Source organism: Lynx rufus, unplaced genomic scaffold (genome assembly GCF_022079265.1).
Source record: "Lynx rufus isolate CCGP_SWC_20201006 ecotype Redwood Valley unplaced genomic scaffold, mLynRuf1.p SCAF_8, whole genome shotgun sequence".
NCBI lineage: Eukaryota > Metazoa > Chordata > Mammalia > Carnivora > Felidae > Lynx > Lynx rufus.
The window spans coordinates 51,529,325-51,553,203 of record NW_025814896.1 but is presented as its reverse complement, the minus strand read 5'-3'; the positions used below and the strand labels follow the sequence as shown (position 1 = coordinate 51,553,203).

Here is a 23,879-nt window from a genome sequence, read left to right as displayed (position 1 = left end):
TACTTGCTTTTATTTATTTTCCTTTATCATTCTTTACAGCCTACAAATCAGCTCTGCTAACTTGTATGCAGTGTTGGCAGAAACATCCTGGTGCTAACATAGAGATGGATTTTGTCTCCCTGACTTGGCTTCTCTTTCCCCACGGGTTACTGTCAGGGCTGTTAGAAGCTCACTGTGTGCAGACAGGTGGGGTCTGGAAATAGTGATGCTGATGCCAGGTACTCACAGGGGACCCAGGAACCTCCCCGCCCCAAGCACCAGGTTAGTAGCCTTATAAGGCTTTAGTAACATTTCACCCTGGTGCACTTTTAAAACCAATGACGTACAGCTGTGTCTTCATGTTTCACTGCAAAGCCAATGAGGTGACTTCATGTGGCTGCAGCTCTTTCCCCACGGCTCTCCTGCCCTCAGAGCCTCCCTCAGAGCCAGGTCTGCTGCTGTGGGGGCTGGTGGGCGGGCCTGACCCCAGAACTTTCCACAGAGGTGGCACATCTTGTGTATGCAGCACATTTTACCAAACCTCACCCATTCTTTCCTGCAGAGAGATTTTGTTTGAAGCATGCTGCTGGAATTCCTGCTGTCTGTGGAAGGAGATGAAAAGCAGGCTCAGTGAAGGGAACTGGCAAGTGAGAAGCACAGACAGATAGAAGCAGCTTACCCCCCCTGACTGCGGGGCAGTTGGGTGGCCAGTTGGAGTGTCTTGGGGAGTTTATCTCAGACACTGTGTTTCCATCTCTAGTAGTTTAATTGGAGTTTTTCTTATGTCCTCTGTATCTCTACCCACCCATGCTTAGAAGTATAATCATAGTAAATATTCCGACATGCTCATCTATAAATCCCATCTTTTGTGTTGTTTCTGGTTCTATTTCTACTGACTGATTTTTCTCCTCTCTAAATATTTATAAATTAGATTTATAGATTGCACTTTCCTGCTTCTTTGCATGCCTGATATTTTTAATTGGGTACCAACTTTGTGAATTTTGCCTTTTCCGGTGCTAGATGTTTTTTTGTTCCTACAGATATTCTTAAGCTTTGTTCTGGGATGTCACTGGGTCACTTACAAACAGTTTGATGCTTTTGAGCCTTGCTTTTAAGCTTTGTTCCGAAGGACTAGGGCACCTCTAATGTAGAGCTAATTATCCCCACTTCCAAAGCTATAATCTTCTCCACTCCATGCCCCATGATCTAAGAGGTTTTCATTCTCAAAAGTGGGAATGCAAACTGTTCCCAGCTTTGTGTGAGCCTCAGGTATTGTTCTGTCTTCCCCTTTTGGTGGTTCTTTCCCCAGCTCTGGGTAATTTCTTCCTATGAATGTTCTCATCAATACTCAGCTGTAGACTTTGTGGGTGGAGCTGTGCAGATCTCTCCTTTCTAGGACTTGAGCCCACAGATACCAGTTACTGTGGCCTCCCCAGAACCCAAACTCCATCTTCTCAATTCCAGGGGAACCTGAGGCTTCAGGTGGCAGGCTTCACCTCTCTCATCAGTTACTGCCCTGAGCTGCTGATGCCCACCCCCCCCCCCATGTCTGAAAACCATGTTTCATAGATCTGTTCTCAGCATGTCAGATCTATATTATCCCATCTTGGCTAAATGAGTGTTAACCTGTGATGGTTCAGGAATTTTGAAATAAGGGTGACAAGTCATTATGCTATACACCATAAACTAGTACAGTGTTATATGTCAACTGTATCTCAGTAAAATTTGGGGAAAAGTAAATAGGGATGAGAAAGTTAGAACCACAGGGGTATTTTTGGCAGAACAGGAAAGCTGCAGGTCAGCTGTGGTCTCCTGTGCTGCCTGTCCCCAACTCCAGTGCCAAGAATAAGTAATCAAGGACTTTTTAGAGAGATGAGGAACTGGTGGAAAGCCTTTGAGGCAATTATGTACTATGGATATTGGTGACGACCAAGTTCCAAACACTGTCATTTGCTCTCCCTCCATTTCCTCCCTTCTAATGTGCCCCTGCTTGCCCTGAGAGAAGCTCAGGATACCTGAGCTCACTGCATCAGAAGCAATGTAGAAAAAAAGACCTCAGGAAGGGGACAGGAAAGAAACTTCTCAGAGATTTCTGCCATTGAATGGAGGGGGGTGCCATTTTGTTTAAAGTTTGTTTTATTTTTTCTTTTTGCCTGGCCCATTTCTTACAAGCTTCCACAGCAGTGGGCAGCTGGCAGCAGTGGGGATCCCCCCATGTCTTGACTTGACTACACGTTTTGCCTGCATTTCTGTGTCCAGATGTGGACAGTGCCTTCATGAAAACTTAATGCACTTAACAGGCAACTCTAGTCACCAAAGAGAGCACTGGCTGAGCAAGCTGAGGGAGGGGGGAGCAGATGGGACTGGGCAGGAGCCAGGCAGGACAGCTCCTGGCATCCTGTGTTTTCTTTGCATCTGAGCAAAGTGGTCTGGGAGGCAAAGTCCTGGACCCATCAGGAGAACAGGCAATGTGCCTTGCCTTCACCAGTTTCCCTTACTTTACTGCTGGAGGAATCACATAAAGAAATGAGACAATTCCATAGGAAAGTAAGACTTCAGTTTCGTGCATTTGGCCCAGCCACTATCTGGGTCTCCATGTTTTCCTGCCAGCATCTGCATCCCAAGGCATGATGCATGCACATATATGTGTGATCATTGGGATTTTTCCCCCAACAAAAATGGAAAAGTGCATAGATACCAACTCACCCTGCTTTAATTACTTGGGAAGTTAACATCTTTGTAATACACTATTGTACATTCCATAATTTCTGGGTTTGTTGTTGTTGTTTTATCCCTAACTACAAATGTAAGAAGCCAAACCCTATAATGCATAATTTTTTCCCATCTTGGTCTTGGCATTTGATGGCACAAAATAGGCCAATTCTGGAAAGATCTTGGCTGGGATGCTTTCAGAACGTAGGACTTATGAGGTCCCTGGGAAACCACCTGTCCTCGCTCACTGGTCTCACCAGGAGGGTCTATGGGGATAAGGAGGAGCCTCACTGTCTTGCCCAAGACTGAGAGGTGCAGCTGTTGGCAGGCCAAGAAGAAAGCAAGAAAAGGCTTACATGATTTTCCATCTTCAGGAGACAAGTAGGGACTGAAAATGTCTCCATCTAGGATCAGCTGAAAATGCAGGTGACATTGGCAAAGAACTGGCATTCATGCCCGCTGTGTCCAAGCCTCTCACCTGTGTCCTAGCCTCAAGTTTGTCCAGTGGGAAACAAAACGTGCCCACCATGTACTTGTATGACCATTTCTGCCTCTGGCTCCCCCTGCTCTTCTTCTTTCCCCTCACATGTCACTCCCATGGGCAGTCATGATCCAGCATACCGAGTAGGTGAAGGATGGGTTCTCTTTTCACCAAACTGGAGCACCCTCCACTGAGCCCTTTGTGACCTCAGACTGCTTCTGTCTTCATCTTCCTGTTACTCAGGGAGATAGATGCCTCGCACTGCTCCCCACAGGCTGTCCTGAACTGTCCACTCCCGCCTGCCCTTCCTCCACCATGCTACAATACGCTGCCTTTCCTCAGCTTTTCACATTTCTTTCCTGTCTCTTCATTTCTCCCTTTCCATTTGGGGTAGCCTGGGCCAGTGGCTCAGAAACTTCAGTGAACATTAGAATCATCTGAACACTCCAGGTCGCAGTCCCAGAGAGCTTTATGCAGCAGGTCTGGGTGGGCCCAAGTCTAAGATAGAACTTAGGGAGGAAACTTGTTTTGTTAGATTCCACTTAGTCCTAAGGGTGGGCCTTGGCCATCAATGGGGGAGCCACCCACCCAGGCAGAGTCCTGCTTATGAAGCCCCCTCTTCCCCTTGGGCAGGCCATGGTGGTGGTAGCTATTTTTCAGATGTGATGGTGAAAGCATATTTAGCTGTGGAGAGATTTAACTCTGGGTGTTAATAAGGTGACAGTGGAATATTTCTTGGCTGAGGTTCAGGGCCTGTGTTTAGTGCAGAAGGAACAGCATGTCTGGTTGTACAGCTGGAAGCAAACACATCCATCTGGAGTCACTGGGGTCATCGGGGGACTCCAGCGTCTTCCTCCCAGAGCTGACCAAGCTTTAGTGGAGAGATCTGCCTGGCTGGTCCAAGCTGCTGCCTCACCATTAGTTCAGAAATTTGACAATGAATTATTACCAAAATTGACCCTGTGTGCCAGTTGGAAAATACCTCACATGTCATTATACAGCTCTTTCCTCTTACCTTTTATTATCGCTTCCTGTTTGGAAAAGAAGGGATATAAAGTTTTTGGTGGCCTAGACATTTTTAAGATTCAGGTAGAATGCTCAAACGGTGCATGTGCATATTGAGAGACTTTCTATAGCTACCGCAATTCAACCGATTATTACAAAATGGGAAAATGTGGCTAATTCTGGCTTCATCTTATTTCTGCTTGACTTACTTAGAGAAACTCAAAGCTATTCTCTGTTACTTTTATTTCTTTCAAATATTCAAAGTGAGAGCAATTAAGAATTACAGTTTGAAGCTACTGAGGACTCTCCTTCTGTTGCAAGCAGGGACAAAGACTTGGTTTGTTGACCACACTTTCCCAGATGTCTCTGTTTTCAGTGATTTTCCTGCCTGCCTCCCTGCCCATAGACCCTCAGCACACTGCAGAGCTATGTTGGCCTTTTTGGGAAACCATCTTAATGAGATCCTAGAGGTGTCCAAGTTTCCATAAACACTTGTACTCCGGGCTCGCCCCTCGTAGATGAAGGCAGCCTATCCTGTGTACCACTGCCCTGCTGGGAGAAGTACACTGGCCGGTGTCTCCAAGGAGAGCGAATGCAGCCACCTTCAGTTTGGGCGACTTCACCTGTAAAATAGAGATACACCTGCCAATGCCAGAGTGGTTGTCAAGAGCTGGAGATTTGTTTGTTCCTTCTGCATTAGGTTTCTGTGAGCACGTCTTAGCCCTTGGCTGAAATGGCATGTTTCGACTACTATGGCGCTGTGTGGATTATACCTTTCAGACCACCATTTGTTTCCTCATTCACCCATCCCTTCATTCATTCATGTATTCATGGAGCACCTGCCATGTGCCAGGCCCTGGAGATGCAGCTGATAGCACCGCAGAAGAGAAACGTCTTGAAACCCACATTGTAGCGGGAGAAGACAAATAGTAGAGAAAAACAAATTCTAGAGGGTAGTATATTCTCTATGGAGAAAAATAAAGCTGACAAAGGAGGGGAGCGAAGTGAGGTAGAGGGGTCTGTAATTTTAATTAGCATGTTTGGAAGGCCCCAGTGAGGAAGCGATCTCTGAGTGAGCAGTTCAGGTTCCAGGTGGTGGCCTAAGCTGGCTCATGACTGAGGGGTAGCGGTGGCCAGAGTGACAGACCAGTCCAAGTAGGGTGAGGTGGAGCAGGCAGTGGGAGGCAGACTTTACAGGGTCTCGGAGGCCACTTTGAGGATGTTGCTGTTTGCTGTGAGTAGGTGAGTCTGAGTTTGGGTCCATCTCTCCCCTAGACCCTCCTGCTGCTCATTACACACAACCTTTATCCCCAAGTCCACTGACTCTCCCTGACCATGTCCTTGTCATTCACAAGCCCATCCCTGCTTTGATCTAGGAAGCTTTGTTAGTGTAACATGAATGTAGAAAGAACCTTCTCAACTAAAAGGTTTTAAGTTGCAGTGGTTAGACCCCATGGGCTCTTGGGCCCCTTAGTACATGGAATGCTACCTCTCACCGTCTCCCAGACAGTCTGCACTCTAAGGTGATGTCTCTAAGAGTCATCTCACACAGTGACCAGAACCATCCCCAAGGTAAGTTGGGTGGCCTCACTCCTGATAGGCCTCCTGTGGAGCCTGTAACTCTTAGAATCAATCCAGACTCCTCACCACAGGCTGCAGACCCACCGGGCCTCACCCCTGCCCTGCTCACTGCCCTGCTGCCCCTTCCTGCCTTGGCATCAAGCATAGTCACAGCACCAATCCACTGGGCTCAGCCCCACTCTGTCACCTACCAAACTTCCCCCTCCTTGGCCTCTAGTTTCCTCATCTGTATTCTGGGTATAATACACTCACCATAATACACTGTATTCTGGGCATAATACACTGAGCATAATGCCCTCACTGGGCATAATACACTTGCCTACCTCACTGGGCTCTGGTGAGGATTAAGTCAGTAATATAAGTAAAGTGCATATAGCACTGGCTGGCACAGAGTGAGACCTAGGACTTAGAAAATAACATTACCTTTCACATTATTGTTAGACCCCCCTGTGTAGAGAGCAGGAAGAGGAAGCAGACAAGGTCTTATTGCAAAATTGTGTTACTGTTAGTGTATTGTGTTTCAGTCCTATCATATGAATAAGGAAAAACAACTTCAATGCCTTAAAAAATTATTTGGAATAGTCTTCTCTTTCATTCGGAGTAAAGGAAGATAGTCATTTGGAGAATGGCTATCCATGGACTGGATTATCCGTTGTCTGGAACACTCAAGCTTTCAGAAAAGGGTTAACAGAATCTAAGGTTAATACTTTAATGTGGGAGCAGCAGGGTAGCACAGGCCCTTGGGGGACTGCACCAATCAGTCACCTGCAGAGCAGGCGGCTCCAATCCCAGAGCTGCACTGGAGGCACCCCAGCCTTCCCAGCGTACTCCCTGTGCAGGAGCCCTGTCCTGAGCAGGCTGGGAGCTGGGTGCATGCTCACCAATCAAGAAGCCAGGCCCAGCATCAGGTACGGAAGAATAATCCCCAGGGGGTCAGTTAACGCTTCTATAAACCTTTTTGTGTTCAGAAGGGGGATGAATGCTTAGTTGAAACTCTGCCCTTGTTTGCATTTCTCACTGCTGAATTGGTAACACAGTTCATATGTTAACGTGTTCTTAAATATATAAATTTTGGGGAGAATTTGTTGTGTTATCATTGGGTTTTTCTGTCATAGTAAGTGTTCGCCTCCTGTTCTTGGATCCAGCTGAGAAAAAGATGAGTGTCTGAGAGATGGAAGTTGAAAGGTTAACTTCATTATAGCTAAATCTCAATGTAAGAACGTAGATCAGATCTGGAGGTAAGGGAACCTGCTAGTTCCTCGACCTCCAAGCTAGACCTTGGGACCTCCACCCACCAGCGTGGAGACTGAAAAGCCAACACCCCTGCCTAGAATTGCTGCTCCCACCCCCAGAGCCTACAGCTTCAGAACAGAGTACCTCCACCTAGTCCCTGGAGATGGACCAGTGACACTGGATATCTCCATCTGCTAAAGACGCACACTGAGCAGTCACAGATGAAATTACATGGTTTCTGCAATTTGCTTTAAAATACTCCAGAAAATCAGGAGAGGGGGCAGGCCTCACAAGAAACAGGAACAGCAGAATGGTGGTGGTTGCTAGAACTGGATGATGGGGTTTCATCCTTCAACTTTTATGTCTGTTAAAAAGTTAAATGCTGGGGCGCCTGGGTGGCGCAGTCGGTTAAGCGTCCGACTTCAGCCAGGTCACGATCTCGCGGTCCGTGAGTTCGAGCCCCGCGTCAGGCTCTGGGCTGATGGCTCAGAGCCTGGAGCCTGTTTCCGATTCTGTGTCTCCCTCTCTCTCTGCCCCTCCCCCGTTCATGCTCTGTCTCTCTCTGTCCCAAAAATAAATAAAAAACGTTGAAAAAAAAAAAAAAAGTTAAATGCTGTGTCAGACCTGCCTTCCCAGAAGTCAGATGGGGAGGAGACAGGAGCAGAGGCCAGGCAAGTGTGCCATCCCAGTGCAGCGTTGGCACATTTTTTTCTCAACTCTAATTTGTAAGGCAGAAGCAGTCAGAAACAACAGGTAAGCTGGTGTGACTGTGTCCCCAAACTACATACAGCAGCAAGCAGTAGCTGGACTTGGCCTATGGGGCTGGTTTGCTGGCCTCTGCTCCATCCTCTGTTTAACCTCTCTAGGTTTCCATTTTCCTTTCATTTTGATTCCTTTCCACCTTTTGAGCCTCTGATGCCCTCTTGGCAGCCTCCCACGGAATACTGCCAGAAGAAGCTCCCTAAAGGCTGTGTAGTGTGACAGCCAGGTCTGTGTTCCCATACCAAGACACCACGCAGATAGGGCTGGAAGCCAAGCCATCAAGGAGGAGGAAACCTTTGCTAGCCCTTTCCTGAAATGTCCTGATCCTAAGAAATATTGCATCTCACTCAACTAAAAAGCACCTAAGTCTTTCATGGCACCTTGCCCATTTTTTACAAAATGGAAAAAATGTAATAGTGCCACAACTCATGAAATCTCACCATAGGTTGATCAATAATCCAGCCTAATCTTCTCTTTTGTTTTGTTTTTAATCACTTTGTGATTATAAAAATAATACCAGGCTATTGTTCAAAACAGGGAAATTCAGAAAGATAGAAGCAAGGAAATTAAGATCCCCTATAATCCTACCAGTAAATATAAATATGCGTGTAGGAAAAAAATGAAATGTTGTTAGCATATTATTTTATTTCCTTTATTCTTTTCTATGTATAAATTTACATATATTGTGAACAAGTCTGGGATTATGCTATATCAGTATTTCCATCTTACTTTTTTCATTAAATTGTGAGAATTTTCCACTGATGTTGTGGCAATAGCTTCAAAGCCCGTTGGCCCTATAGTCTGCTGTCAGCCCAGTAGTCAGGGGATCCTGTTGCATGCATATCAGATGTCTCTCTGCTGCTTTAGACCTCCCCCATCTCACTCAGAGGAGAGCCAGGACTGCCCCACTGATCCTTGTCATCTCTGACCTCATTTCTACCCATAAGTCTGCTCCAGTCATCCTGGCTTCCATCTTCCTCCTCAGACACTCCAGCCCCACTCCCACCACAGGGCCTTTGCACCTGCGGTTCCCATGCCCATCACATTTCCCATCAGTGTCAACATTGCTATCCTCCTTCAGGTGTTATATCGGAGGTTTTCTTCACCCTCCCCACCCACCATGCCTTCTCTCCTATTTCTTTCTCCATATACAACTCACCATCTGACATACTAAATATACCTATGTGTTTACTTGTTTATTGGCTGGGTCTCCATGAAGGTAGGGGTTTTATCTGTTTTTTTTCACTGATGCCAAGCAAAACCCCCCTCATGCAGCAGGCGTCTAATACATGTGTGCTCAGTAATCAGATCCCCTTCTTATGTAGCACCAAACCCAGGTGGTTTGGGTGTCTCTCCTCCCCCAGTCAGTCCATCTAGGCATGTCCCCCACTGCCTACTGACCCAGGAGTCTCCAACAGCCCTGCCCAGATCTTCCTCAAAACTTCTGTACCAGCTCCACAGAGCTATCCGTTCCCTGTTCAGGAGTCTACAGAGGCTTCAGGTCACAATTCTCACTCCCATTTGGCCTGAAATCCCTATGACATGAGCACTGACTTGAGGCCTTGTGCACACAGCACATAAACACACACGTGTGTTTGTATTCCTGCCTGTGCCTCTCCCCTACCTTCAAATACTCATGTCACTTTTGGCCGCTGCCTGTAACCATTGAAATTAAGTTCCTTCCTCACTTATACCAGTCTTTCTCTAATTGGTCTTTCATTCAGTTTGCATTTATTAATTCCAAATATTCTTATACCCCTTTTGTGACTGTGAAATATATCCCTAAGGAAAGTTCTTTCCGTGAAAAAGCTTCCCCAGCCACATGTTGCTGTGTACAGCTCACACATGACAGCCAGTGGGTGACTGATGTGAACCAAGTGGGCTGTAACTGGGAGCTCAGACTCCGGGTTCACAAGAATGTTTGGCGTGCTAGCTCCAGCACTCCCTCTTCTCTTAGCCACTGGATGGGCATGTGCAAAGTGGGGTGTGAATTTCACCTCCCCAGAGGGGTTGATAAGGGCATAGGTCAAAGTGCAGAACACAGTATTTAGATCATACTCAATAAGTAGACGTTATTGCATACAAATGCTCATGTTAGCTGTATACTTTCATTGATTAGGTGTTTGTTGAGCACCTATTGCGTGCCTGGCACAAAGCTCCTTAACCATCTGTTAAGTGAGATGAATGTTTACAAGAGGAAGAAGTAGTCTGTAAATTTCAAAACTCTGTATCGGCTCTCAGATCTTGATGGTCTTGTTACAGAGATTGCCCTGAGATCGAGAGAGAGAGAGAGAGAGAGAGAGAGAAGGACAGAGACAGAAAGAGAGGGAGGGTGGGGGAGGAGATACATGCTATCTGGAGGCTTTGTAAATGGTTGAAGCCTGTTTAAAATTGGTGAGGAGGGGCACCTAGGTGGCTCAGTCGGTTGAGCGGCTGACTTCGGCTCAGATCATGATCTCATGGTATGTGGTTTGAGCCCCGCTTCGGGCTCTGTGCTTACAGCTCAGAGCCTAGATCTTGCTTTGGATTCTGTGTCTCCCTCTCTCTCTGCCCCTCCCCTGCTCGTGCTCTCACTCTCTCTCTCTCTCTCTCCAAAATAAATAAACATTAAAAAAAAATTTAAAGTGGTGAGGAAGTAGCAGTCAGAATGTAAAGGCTGCAGCAGAATAATTCAGTGATGGCCTGGCCCGTCTTCCATTTCTCAGTCCCTTGCCACACTGGGAGCTTGCTGCAGTATCCTGGATCTCTTGGCCACATAGATTCTGTTCTTTGCCCTTGGGAGTTGATTTCCAGTCCCAGAGATGTTCCATGTAGGGCAGGGCCCCACTTTGGATGCATAGGCACCCAACCTCTGTCAGATAGGGCCATCAGTGCCTCCCTTGTGGCCATAAACCCATGCACAGCTGGTGTGTGTGTTCAAGGATGCGTGTTGCCAGAGGGGACTAGAAAGGGTTGGATGGATTCAGAGGCAAGCGGTGTTTCTAAACCTGTGTCCTCTGCAGGAAGCCTGTGGTGCCTGGGGTGCCCCCAGAAAGGCTCTCTGGATGTCCATAGAGAGCACCATGTGGCAGTCCTGGGTGCCACACCACACCTTCAACCTGTGCAGATGGGGGAAGGAGGACTTTTATTTCTTGATGGGGAGATAGTTCTCTGTTCCCCTTGATGCCAGTGGCTTTCAATGTTTTTAGATTGTGACTCACAATGAGAAATGCATTTTACATCCTGACCTGGAGTATACAGTGGTGTGTATGTTGAAACTAAACCAATGTGTCCTGGAACTACTTTTACCCTTAGTGCATGTGATGCATTCTGGTATTTTCTCTTTTAATCTGATTCATCTTTTAAAAAACACTGATCAGGGCCCACTGAATTGATAGTTTAAAAACCACTACTCTTAGCGAGAGATCTTCAAAGTAGGGCACATGAAGCTCTGTAAGGAAAGGAAATATTAGAACTTTTTTCAAATTTATTATTTAAATTTTTTGAGTTATAAGTTTCAGTTTCTATTATGTGTATGTTTTATGGTGTATATAATATAGTGGTAGACTAGAAAATAGATATAATTTACTGGAGCTGTGTGCCCAGAAATTCTTTACTGCCGGGGATAAAGGTTACAGGGCCCTTGACTGGGTCACTCTGCTGGCCTGGCCCTGGGACCCATTAGTGAAGCTGCCACCTGCCTTCTGAATTCTGGACCAGCCCCATCTCTTTATAGTTCCCTCCTCCTCCTTTCTTAGCTGCCTCAGATCTGTGACTTCTGTGAGATTATTTACTCCGGTGCTGGTCTAAAATGGTCAGAAACGCATGTGCAAGCACACCCCAGGCAGGGCGCTCTCCTGCAACTGGAGCATCTCTGCAGGAGGCCATATGTGCCCCTGCTGGGACAGTTAGAGGTCTTGCCACCATCCCAGCAGAGAGACGTCCCCGTGGGGGCTTCTTGCAGAAAACAGAGAATAAATGGTGCCTTTGTGTTCCTCTTCTCAGTTGGAAAACAACCATTTTTTTTTCCTTTTAAGTTTTATCTTCAGGAAGAATTATGACAGAGTCCCTACACTGATCACAAAACTTCCAATAAATGGTCCTTTTGCTTACAGGACGTACACTACTAAGGTGCTTTCATAACTGTTAGCTGCTTATGAGTTTTTTTCTGAGTTTTGCACATTCTTAACGCATGAGTGAAGTTTCGTTTTCTTACTTTAATTTATCAGACTCTTCTTGGAATCTTCCTTTTTGTGGGGGCTTTGCTACCAAATCAAGAGTGTAATTGCTGGCACAGGCAGGGAACATAACCCACTATTAAGAGGCTGAATTCAAGGAAGGGGAAGCCTCATTCCCTGTGGTAATTGGGGTGAGTGCCCAAGAAGGAATGGATGACAACTTGGGGCAGAGGCTGAGGGGGAAGGAGTGGGGTGTGTAGTTTCTGTGCAGTGGAGGGACCCGCTCACCAAGTAGGGACACACTGATTTTCTATCTCGGGGCAACTTGGGAGGTGCACATGGGCATGGTAGTGGCAGTGAGGTTATTGCCTGGGCTTACTGCCATGTTGCAGGTGTCTGTAGAGGACCGGGGTCCCCTCTGACCTCAGGAAGGTGCTGTCAGGGCAGTATAGCAGCCACAGAGGGTTACAAAGTGAATGTCACTATGGTCTTCGAGAGGGCAAGGGGTGGGGCAGATTTGCCAAAACAGTCCTCAGTTAGCCCAGCTGCCCGTACCCTGAGCTGCTAGCCCATGGAGGCATGTGAAACAGCCCCTGCTCTACAAGCTTTCCCAGGAACTGGCAGAATGGTGTAGTCCACCACTCACAGGAAGTGCCCTGGCTTTTGTCCAGTCCGTGATATTGGGATGTTGAAATTAACACCATTCCCCACCCTTCACATTAATTCTTAGGATCATGTCTTTCAAAATCCTTGCCTGTGCTCAGTTTTTATATGCAAGATGAGGCCATTGTCTACACCTTTGTCTTAGTTGCTGCATATTTCTTGTTTTAAACCTCAGTTGTCTGAATAATGGCTTCAGTTCACCAGCCGACTTTGGCAACTACAGCCTCACCTGTCCACCTCAGCCATCTTGAGAAGGGAACATGAGAGAAGAGGATAGAAAAGAGGCAGCTGCCCTATGCGTGTGGGTCACACACAGGAGTGCCAGTGGCCAGGGATAATGGCTTCCAGCACATAACCACAGCACTTATTCCCTCATAAAATGTTTAATTCTAAGGATGGGGACCCCCTTCAGGGTAAATAAGCCTCTCCTGTAGCAGGTGCACAACAGATATTGTTCAGCATATGGGAGAATGTCTGTCCAGAGTGTTGGCACATGGTATTACAGATGTCTAGAGTTCAATGTTCCTGGTAAAAAAGTTCGGCATTGTTAACAGGCCTGTGAAGTCACTGCCCATTTGAAATAAATAGGAAGGGAACAGAAATATCCTCCCACCTTTGATGACTGCAGCTGGGGTCCTCCTAGTGTGAGAATTTGCCCGACCTAATTTCCATGCTCCCAAAAAGTTCTGGTTTTTAAAGAACCATTTGAATCTCTAAAATGAACCCAACCTCCTCTAATGGCCAAATGCATAGATACACCTCAATAACTATAACAATTTTTTAACCCAAGGATGTATCCATACCAGAAAAGCATCCCCACACTCTGTGGTAAAAAGTGAACGATGGAAGATCCAGTGAGCTGTGTTAGAAAGGGTGTGAGCAATTGTGATCCTGCTGCTTGTTAACTGTGTGATTCAGAACAAGACACTTAAACTTTTATTTGGAGCCTTAGTTTTCTCATCTGTAAAATGGCCGTGTCGACCTTGGATGGTGGATACAAGGGTGAGACGAGCCTTGTGGAGATGAAGGTGGGTCTTGGATGTGCTTGGCTGGTGGTCATCACCAGGCCTCTTGCTTTGACCTGCTCAGTCAGTGGTCGAGAGCCCTCATTTTGGCAGCCTTTCTCATCAAAGGCCAGAGCTGTATTCCAGACACAGCCTTTGGGGAGGAGGGTGAGGTGTGCCAGAGCTGAAAAGAAACCATTCTGTTCTCACCTGCCCCTACTGATGATTTAGCCTCGTAAAGAATGGAGTGTTTTACAAATAAGCACAGATCAAAATGCAGCCGGCCATCTCTGCCTGCCCACCTCAGTGAAGCAGGAGGCTCCTGAGATTTTTCCTAACAGAAGTTTCGGGTGGGTAAAGGCCATTCTTCATCCACTCCTGAGTTTGTGAAGCTCTCAGGAATAATAGGCCAACTACCAGGCATGGTGACCTATGGTCTACTGAGCCCACCAGGGGTGGGAGCAGTGCATTAAAGGCAAATGCCAAGCAAAAGCTGCTGTTTCTGGCCATGTGGCTCTTTTGTGGGGAGAGTGCTTCATTGTGAAGCCAAGGTTGCAAAGCAGTCTGTGTTCTAGTCAAAGAGGGTCTGGTGAGAGCAACAGCGATATCTCCTGGGAGTTTGTAGACATGCAGAAACTTGGGTGTCATCCCAGATCTATCGAACCAAAATGCGCGTCTTTAAAAAGCACCCCCCGCCCCGGTTATTCACCCCACACTGAAGTATAAGCTTTATCAGAGCAGCCTCTCTTGTTCCCTACAGCATCCCGGCACCTAGGAGCTCAGGACAGGCAGGTGCTCAGAAACTATCTGTTGTGTGCATGCATTGATTGGTGGCCTTTGTTTTAAATTGTGATGGCTGCCTTCCAGCATGATCACCTCTTTGGTTTCCTGGATTTCTGAGAGAGGGAAGACACTTCCCTCCCTCAGGTCTTCATCACAAGCCCCTCGCTCCATGCTGTCGATGTGTTGAGGCTGTACTTCCTACCTCTGGGTTAGGATGGAGGGTTTTCTCTGTTCTTTTGCTTGAGCAGGGAACCCTTCACCCATTGTCCTTCCTTTCATGTTACATCTGATATCAGCTTGTATGTCTGGTTTTCCAATCCTATTCTCTCTTTAAAAAAAAATACTTCCCACAGTATACTTCAGTATAAAGTCCTCTTGATTAGAACTGGTGATTTCTGGGTAACCATGCTGTGCCCAGGCCCCCATCTCTGGCACTTTCCTGGACCAAGTGCCAAAGTCCATTGCTAGTCTTGGACTCACCAAAGGGCCCTCAGGGCTCATGTAAGCCTGCCAGTGAGAGCCTTTTTTACTTAACCTGGTCCCCAAATTCACATGCAGCTAGAATTCCACCACTGACTCCAAGAGGCCTTCCTATGGAATTTTTTGAACAATGGAAAGAAGAGACCCTTCAGTTCTTACATTTGCAGGTGTTTCTGTGGCTGGAGGGAAGAGTGGTATGGAGGAAGACCACATCTGAGCTGACAAAGTTGGTGAGGAAGCATCCTGGGAAGAGGGTCCTAAGCCACAAGAGGATGTACAGTCTGTGATGGGGGTGCGGCTCTGGCTGACTGGTATGTCCCACCCTCAAGACTGGACTCCATGAAGAGGAAATGTGTGTGGTGGTTAAGCGTTTGGATTTTGGGCTGGCTCCTGTAGAGGGCCTCCCGCAGAGCAGGAAGGGGCAGGCCTGCCATGGGTGCCCTCTTTTCCAGGTGCCAGTGACTGTCCTCATGATACGTGAGCAGACCCATCAAGGCTTACACGTGTTGGTGCCACTACTTTGTTTCCATTTTGTATGGAATTTGGAAACATCTTCTATTCCCATCCAAAACCAGTCAAAATGGGAATTACTGGGTACATTGGCTAATCACCAATTGGGGGGGGGTGTGGATGAAAACAGTGCAGTCTATGCCTGTGTATTCCTGTCTCTGTAGGTTGGAGAAATAGATGAGGTGACCAGCCACATGCAGATGGAGAAGCAGAGCTCTTTCATTTCCAGATGAGCATCTTGGAGTGGGGGGCTCGGAAGGGAGCAGGGAGCAATCTTTGGGCACAATCCCAGGAAGCACTCATTGTCCCCACACACCGCCCTTCACAGCTACTCACAGAGTGTTATAGCATTCTGATTGTGCGGGGGAGCGAGGGGGCTGACTTCAGTGTTCACCCCCTCCTTGGCCCTCCCCTAGGACCCCCAGTAACCAGACGGGATCCTACAGGTCGACAAGGCAGGCCGCAGCACCTGCTCAGGGGAGGGCAGAGCCATCGATTTCTTGCAGTGTGGAGGGTACAGGCAGGCCAGCAGACACTTGGGAGTCTGAGGAAATGGGAAATCGTGGCTGCACCTAAGGGGTTTGATGCAGGAGCTGCTGTCCCGGGCAGATGCTGGCAGGTGAGGGTGTCCTGCGATAATGGCCCCATGTGGACTGGGATGGCATTGGTGGCATTGGTGGCATTGGTGGCACTAGCACCTGAGCACCTCGTGACATGACTAATTGGAGCTTATTGGGAAGATGATGGCAGCTCCCCCCAACACTGAGCTTCGCCTCCTGGACCAGGTCACCCAGCTGCAGCAATCAGTGTGGCCTCTGCCAGTGCACAGTCTACTGGCCACTGCACTGTCTAAGCCTTGTAAGCCAGGCTGTCCAGTTGAGGGTGGCCAAGTACTGGTTAATCCTATGTATATATGGATCCAAAAAGAAGCCACTTGTCACAAAAGCAAAGATTCAGTAAAGAAGATAAATCTGAACTGTCTCTCTTCATCAGGAGGGTCTTTCATTGGTACGTCCTTTGCCTACTGCAGAGATGTCAGGGACCCTAAGGCTGCTGGTGACGTGTGGAGAACTCACCACTTGGAAGTAGCCCTCCCCACTCCTTCAGCTTACTAAGAACCCCTATCTTTGATGGACATTTATCGGCCCTCCCTTTCAGTGCCCACGGTGGGCATGAGTGAGAGAGGCATGCTACCCCCACACCCTCGTCGCCATCAAGAAGGAGGGCAGCATGGTTGGCTGTGAGCAGCCTGCTAGGCAGACGTCTTGAGGACCGGCCAGCATTGGGATGAGCCATACGGCTGCTGGTGAGCAGGGTACTGCCAGGGCCAGCCCCTGTGGTGCTGCTGGCTGTGACATCACCTCACATCATGGCTCTGTGTGTTTAGGACGTGCACCCACCTGCTCTGTCAGTGCCCGGATATCCTGGAGTTTCTAATACTCAGCAGAGTCATGGGGCAGCTAAGTGAGACACTCCAGATCAGCTGCTCTGGGGAAGAACAGAGTTATTTTAGCCCAGCCTTGGGCATTATTGGTGCCGTTATGTCTGCATAATAACATGCTACATGGAGACACACGGCAGAAAGGGTTGAGGCTGTGCTCTGATGCTGGTAAATGAAAGTCATTGTCTCTGGTACTTCCTGCTTCTCTGTGTTCCTCTTGGCCCTTCAGCATGGGTGCAGAATGCTGGACTCCAGGAGGCCAACCCCATGGAGGGCCATGGAAGACAGCAGCCACTGGTTTGTTCTGTGAGCTAACACTGTTGAGGAAGCAAATGAATAAAGTCATAAAATAGAGCAAAAACAGCTGAGCCTGGTTGGAAGAAACATTTCAAAGGAAATAATCCTGGATTTAGATCACACATTTTGGGGCCTACAGTGAGTTTTTCAAAACCTCCCTCTGAAAGGCAGGTATTCGTAATGGAAATGCTGACAGGCCTGCGGCCCTGTTCCTGGGCTGTCTGTAGGCAGCCGGACATCCACGCTGCTGCTTGTGTGATCTACTCGGCATTGTGGACATGAAGCATCACCTGCTCTGACTGTTTAAATTCAGTGGGGCTTTTTTTTTTTTTTAACTCATCAAGATGCTACCAGCTGCAAACCCTAGTAGTGTGTGCTGAAGAAGAGCCTAGTGATTTCCTCCGCCATCCCAGGGCTGAGGGTTTCCTAACCCAGACCTGAAGTCAGACTTCATGGCAGGTGGGAACAGGCATGGCCTGTCTTTCTGGCATGGCCCTCCCTCCCCTTGATCCAGCCCACATTCCAGGCTCAGCCTATGACATGTGTGTGGCTCCTGCACCAGGGACGTGCAGATCCACAGCTGGTTCCAGTTTGCCTCCCCCTGCCTTTGAGGACCTCCCACCTTTGTGGATTTCCTGGATGTGCTCTTCCCAGCCCCTCCCCTACCCCCACTCCTATCTGAGCCTTCTGCAGCCACCAAGACCCTGCTCAGTTCTATTCTTCCCTGTGGGTTGCCCCAGTGGCCTCTGCTGACTCACCTCTTCCCTAAACTGGCACCTCAGATTGCGCCTTACCATCAGCACTGAACTCTGCGCACTCCAGGTTCTTTACTTTGGCTTCACTGCAACCTTCTCTGTCCCCCACCTGTTTTGCAGCTGTGTTCATGTTCCAAGAGGGCCCTGTGTTCTGCCTCCTCCCCTGACCTCTCAGGCAGGAGGCTCTCTCCCTCTGAAGTCCATTCAGCCTGGGAAGTGGCCCTGGTGCAGGGGAGGCTGTGCCCTGCCAGGGCATGAGGCAGGGGGGCACATGGGGTGCCATTTATACTCTGGGAGCTCCCTCCCTCAGGGCAGCAGAGCTGGACCAAAATGTGGAGAAGGGAGATTCGTCTTTGGTGTACCCCTTCCTCTTTCAGTGTTCCTTATCTCTGCCTTTGTGGCCCCTCCCTTGGACACCCTATGTCATAGTCGATCCCTAGTGAAAGACTTGGTGGACAGTCCTGACCAAGCCAAGTCCTGTCCCAGGCCCTAACTAGGATATCGACTCTAGGGCGACCTCTGTCCCCATGGCACTCATGTGAGACCTACTGGGCCTAGCATGGGGTGGCTTGCTCTGCCTGGACACCCTGAAACTCTGGGCTCCAAGACCCTAAGGCTTTTTGGTCAGCTCAGCCCCACTGACCCCTGACATTCTGTCTGTTTTGGGAATGTTATCTGTACCTCCTGTGCATGGCTGACATCTGAAGCCCACCCCCACTGCATTGTGGCAGAACTGTGGGGACACCCTGCTGCCGGCATCTCAAATCCCAGGGGGTGGTGGGTCCCACTCAGCCTTCTGGATGGTCTGACACTGCACATTTTTCTTTCTGATCCTCCTTTCTCCTTTTCTAATTCTCTTTTCTAGTTTTATTGCAGTGACAAGGGCAACGTGCAGGAGCACATCCAGGGCACTATGCCACCGGTCAGCACTGGCCTGCCCGGGGATAGCTTGCCCATGAAAGCATCCTTCCCTCAACCCCTGCCACACCTCATGAGCCACTGGAGACCTCTCCTTGCCCATCTCTCAGGGACAGGCACGCCTGTGCTTGCCTCAGTGGTCACACAGAAAAAACACTGGCCAAGGCCCAGATCTTGAAGTAAATTTTATGAAAACTTCTTCAGAGTGGTGGGACCCTTTCATCTTTGAGACCATTAAGAAGAAATGGATGAACTGGGGACATCACTGTCCACCTGCAAGAACATAGCAGGCTCCTGGCTATTTCCACCCGTTCTATGTCAGGCCAGAGAGGTGTGCTTGGAACACATTCGGAAAGCAGACTGGAGCTTGGCAGTGACCGTCCTCAGGGCCTTTGCCCCTAGGAATTACACAGAGCTAATGTCTATAGGCTGGAAATTTGGAATATGATATGTGGAGAGAAAGGACTGAGCAGGCAGGGATGAAGCCCCAGCTGGCCTTGGAAAGCCAGCAGGAGCTCTGTCCTCTCTGCTCTCAGCCGCAGCCAGAATCCAGCCGTGTGCTGCTGCCTCATGGTCAAGAAGCTGGACTAGGGCACCCATGCCCACTGGTGTAGGTGTCTCTGTGGCTGCTGCTCCCCAGCACCAGCAGAGCTGCATCGTGCTAGCAGAAGCCGTATGTCAGGCCTGCCCAAGCCCATGACACCTGTAGCTGTTTCTGTTTGCTAAGGAGCAAGCAAAAAGCAAAGGCTTGTGTTCCTTTATGACTTACTCTGCACTTCCCGACCGTAGGTTCCCCAGAGGGCTAGTTGGCATTGGCTCAATTTCTTATGCCACATATGAAAAGATGAGGAAAAATGAATGGGATTTTACAGGCATTACCTAGCATAATGATACTTATTTAACCCACCTTGTGGAGATGCTCCCAAGCTGATTCTCTCATGTCATACCTTCTTCCTGGCCACTCTGTATACACGGTAACCCACTCCTCATCCTTCATTCTTTCCATCAGTGCATGCTCCCCCATTAGTACAACTTTAGTTTGAGCCAAGTGCAGACCAAGAAGGAAGAGCTCCATTGTACACCTGGAATGAAAAACTTGCTCCAAGTGTGGAGTCAGGGGTCAAGTTGGCTCATAGAGGGTAACTGACCTGAGATCCCCAGGCCACCATGAGCACAGGGCCCCTCTGGGCTCAGGTGCCACAGCACAGCCCTGTGTCAGCCGTCATGGAGTGCTGACTCCCAGTTACCACCGGCTGCTCATGGACTCCAGCCCGTCCCACCTTTCCTGATGAGCACCACCCAGGATCCAACTTTGTCAAAGGCAAACTCTTCCCTGTAAAAGCCCCTTCTATTTTATGGAACAGGTCAGGAGATAAGGGAAGGAGCAGTACCTTACGGAATTGCGGAAAACAATACAGTATTGCCTCCTCATGCACTGGGAGTCACATCAGTTCTGGGTCTTGACAGCCTGAGTGGAGGCTGCAAAGAGGTACTGCGGTGGAGGTACTGCAAAGAGCATCCATGCGCAGTCACCAGCAGTTAAGAAGTGCATTCTGGTCATACACCTTGCATTTTCCTGCCAGCCTGGCCAGAACTGTGCAAGGCAGGCTGGAACCTGTTGCCGTAGGGAGTGTGGGGTGCATGGCTGTGTTCCTTCTTCTTCTCCTTCGGTCCCATGCCCTCTGCAAATCTGCACCTCACACCCCAGAAATGGGCAGCCTGGGAGAGGGTTGGGGCTACATAGGGGCAGACAAAAACAACTGCTCCAGAAACCTTCTCAATAAAATCTGTAGATGTAACCTGCGGCCTCTGTTTGTTTCTGGCACCATTCACAGGGATGCCCTGTTGGAAAGATCTATGTGATTATGAATATGTTGTCGGGTTGAACTAGGGACACAGGCTGAGAGCATGGAGAGCAGGACCGAGTGTGTGACTTCTATTTAATGAAGCCTTCCTCTGTCTTTCTCACCTAGCTCAATGACTCAGCCAAGCAGCTCATTGAGATGGACAAGCCGTGCCCAGCTGCTGCATCTGGCTGCCATGCCTCCTTGCCCTCTGACCCTGGCGCGGCAGCCAGTGTGGCCCCAGGACCCACGTTAAGCAGCACTGGGGCAGTCAGTGCCTTTCAGCGGCGTGTGGACAGCAAGAAGAATGCCAAGAAGCGCCACTCCTTCACTGCGCTCAGTGTGACACACAAGTCCTCCCAGGCCACCAGCCACAGGCACTCCATGGAAATTAGTGCTCCGGTCTTGATCAGCTCCAGCGATCCCCGGGCTGCAGCCAGGATTGGTGACCTGGCTCATCTGTCCTGCAGTGCTCCTGCCCAGGTAACGTCCTCGGTGCATGGACAGGGAGGTGCCAGGTGTCTAGCCCTGAGGTCTGATGACTTCATCGTCAGCTGTATGCTCCGTATCCCATCCCCAAACCAGCATGAGGAAGACAGTGGCAGCAGTGCCCTTTGGGGTCATCATGGCTTCCTTCTCCCCGCCTGGCCTCAGGGACCTCCTAAGCTTTGGTAAACATATGAATGGTACTCAGTGTCTGGAAGATGATCTAGAAGGTGTGTGAGGTGCTTCTCAATGGCCCGTGACATGGCCTTTGATTAACATTGGCGCATTACTCAAAGTTATCCTTTGTCAGTGTGCATTCAGTGCCATGTGATTGTGTCTTGCAGTAGGTCTGGTTTTAGTTTGTTTTCAGTGCTAGTATCTTTTTGGCATCTCTAACACTTGCTAACCTTGTTCCCTTTCAACAGACCTCAGAATCAGAATTAACTATATTATTTGGTTACATTCTTCTTACTTTTACAGATACCTTCTATTTCTAGATTTGTCCCTGGTCTCATTACGCTAGTAAGATAAAGGCAAGGGGAGGGACTTACTCTCAATCCATCAGGCCAGTGCTTGTCTCATACCCTACATACTAGTCTCTACATACATCCTGGTCTCTATGTCCTGTAATTCATGGGCAATAAGTCCAAGGCTCAGGCTTCCCCAGTGTTCCCTGGAGGTTCTGAATGGATGTCAGCAGAGCTCTCTGGCACTTTCCTCCTGCTCCACAACATGGGCTCTGCATGCCTGAGTGCAGGGTTTGGTGTTCTCTCTACCTTTCCTTTATCCTTACCTGCTCTCAGCCCTCCTGTTCACAGCTTGTCAGTTAACAGGAGCAGAGGGAAAGTTCCCGGGCTCTGCAGTCTACTATAGACAGGTCCCAGGGCAGGGACCCTGGGTCTCATTTTCCAACAGTTACACTTGAAGTAAAAGTCATGGGCAGGCTCTAGACTTTCATAAAGATCATTGGAAAGGGTGAGAGGTCAAGCAAAGCAGTTTCCACCTATCTCCCATCCCAAATTAACTTAACTCCCATCCCACATAAGGGGTAGCACTGAGCAGCTATGGGTTAAAGGTGAGCCACCACATACTGTGACTTGCAGGCACCAGCCTGCTGTCCTCGGTCAGCTGCACCCAGAGACCAACCCCCACTCTGCCACCTACCCTGCTGCCTTCCAGGCTTGGTATGGCTTTGCTGGCCTCATGGGTCACACCAGGACAGCCATCCCTGGTCCACCTGAGGACCACTCAGGCTGCTGTAGTGTGCTAGGCGCAGATCCTGCAGATGGCCACAGCGCCACATGGCACCTCCTCCCCACCATGCCAGGCACACTCTAGGAGGCGGACACAGTCCCAGAGTTCTGTGCTTGGGGAGCAGACTTGAGCTTTGTGATCATGCACCTGGAGAAATCCAGCATCATTGCGGGTATGTCTCCATCCACAAACAGAGGCCTCCACGTGCCAGGCTGGCATAAGGGGATGGGCTCCAGGATGGCAGAGCAGGAGCACCTGGACTCCTTGGTGCCCAGGGACCTAGAGCAGTGCTGGCCCCAGCAGGCGTCCAGTCAGGTCCCAGACCCCTCAGGCCCCTCCAGACTCAATATGCCATCCAGGTTGTGGCATAGACTGTCTTTACTGACAAGATGAACTCTTAGCCCCTGTGAGTAGAACAAAGGCTGGTCATCAAGAACCAAGGCCAGTTCTGCCCACATGTATGCACCCCTCACCTGCACACCCAGGGCTTCTTGGGCTGCAAGAGCAGAGGTTTTATGACTTTAGGTCATGGGTCCCAGAGAATTTTCTTCTGGAGAACAAGAGTAACTGCTGTCAAACAGCAATTATTAAACCCTGGTTGAACACGGCACAGTGTTGTATAGGAAGTTTGTAGCATCAAGCCTGTGTGTCCTGGAAGAGCAGCCAACTGGATGGACAAGGGGCGGCTGGACCTATGTCCCTGCTTCCAGGCAGGCTGGCATGTGTGGCCTTGGGTCAGCAGTTCCAGCTGAGTGCGTCTGCAAGACAGGCTCCCAAGGTGACATGCTACCTTGTGTAGAAGTAACTCAGATCAGAAGGGGCCACCCAATGTGAGATGACTGCTCTGCTCTTTGTATAATTGACTTGATTCTAAACCTGTGGAGGAAAATGAACCAAATGCAAACACACACACACACACACACACACACACACACACACACACACACACACCAGTGTGGGTGATATGCTCTGAAGAGGTGAGATACATGGACAAGGGAGCACCTCAGTAGCTGAGTTGGGGCTTACCAACATCACTGACTCTTTTCTCTCCCTTTTGTGTTCCTTTTTAAAGTGGAAAGGAAGTGTGGGGGCTGTGGTTTCTATAGAAATGGCTCTAAAATATGGTAGCTGTTTCCCTGCTTTTGAGACGAAATGTGGTGAGCACCATTAAGCCTGAAGCTATGGGGTCCCAGCAGAGTACAAGGTGCATGGCTGTCCGTGGAGTGATATCCGGGGTGTGTGTGGTCTGGGGCTCGCTTCCACACCCCCTGGCAACCCTGTTCCATCCTTACCTCCTCCTCTGTACTGATCTCACCTCCCTTGTCTGGGCTTCATGGCACATCCCACCATCAGGAGAGCCAGTGAGATTGAATTATTTTCAGTCACATGTGAGGAAACTGAGGCCCAGAGGGCATAAGTAATATCTCAGTGCTGTGCTCCTCTGACAGCCCTCCCTGCACCCCAGCTCCCATTGGGACTGGCATGGACGTGAGTCTAGGACATGGACATCACGTAACCCCTTAGCTTTCCCTTC

General features: G+C 49.0%; 1 protein-coding gene across 1 annotated transcript in view; it reads left to right on the top strand.

The window, feature by feature from the left end:
- SH3RF3 (SH3 domain containing ring finger 3) overlaps positions 1–23,879 on the top strand; it is a 368,418-nt gene that overhangs the window by 244,612 nt on the left and 99,927 nt on the right. Inside the window, exon 4 of the mRNA XM_047069059.1 lies at positions 20,735–21,088. Coding sequence (XP_046925015.1) covers positions 20,735–21,088 — 354 coding nt within the window. The remainder of the gene's footprint in view (positions 1–20,734; positions 21,089–23,879) is intronic.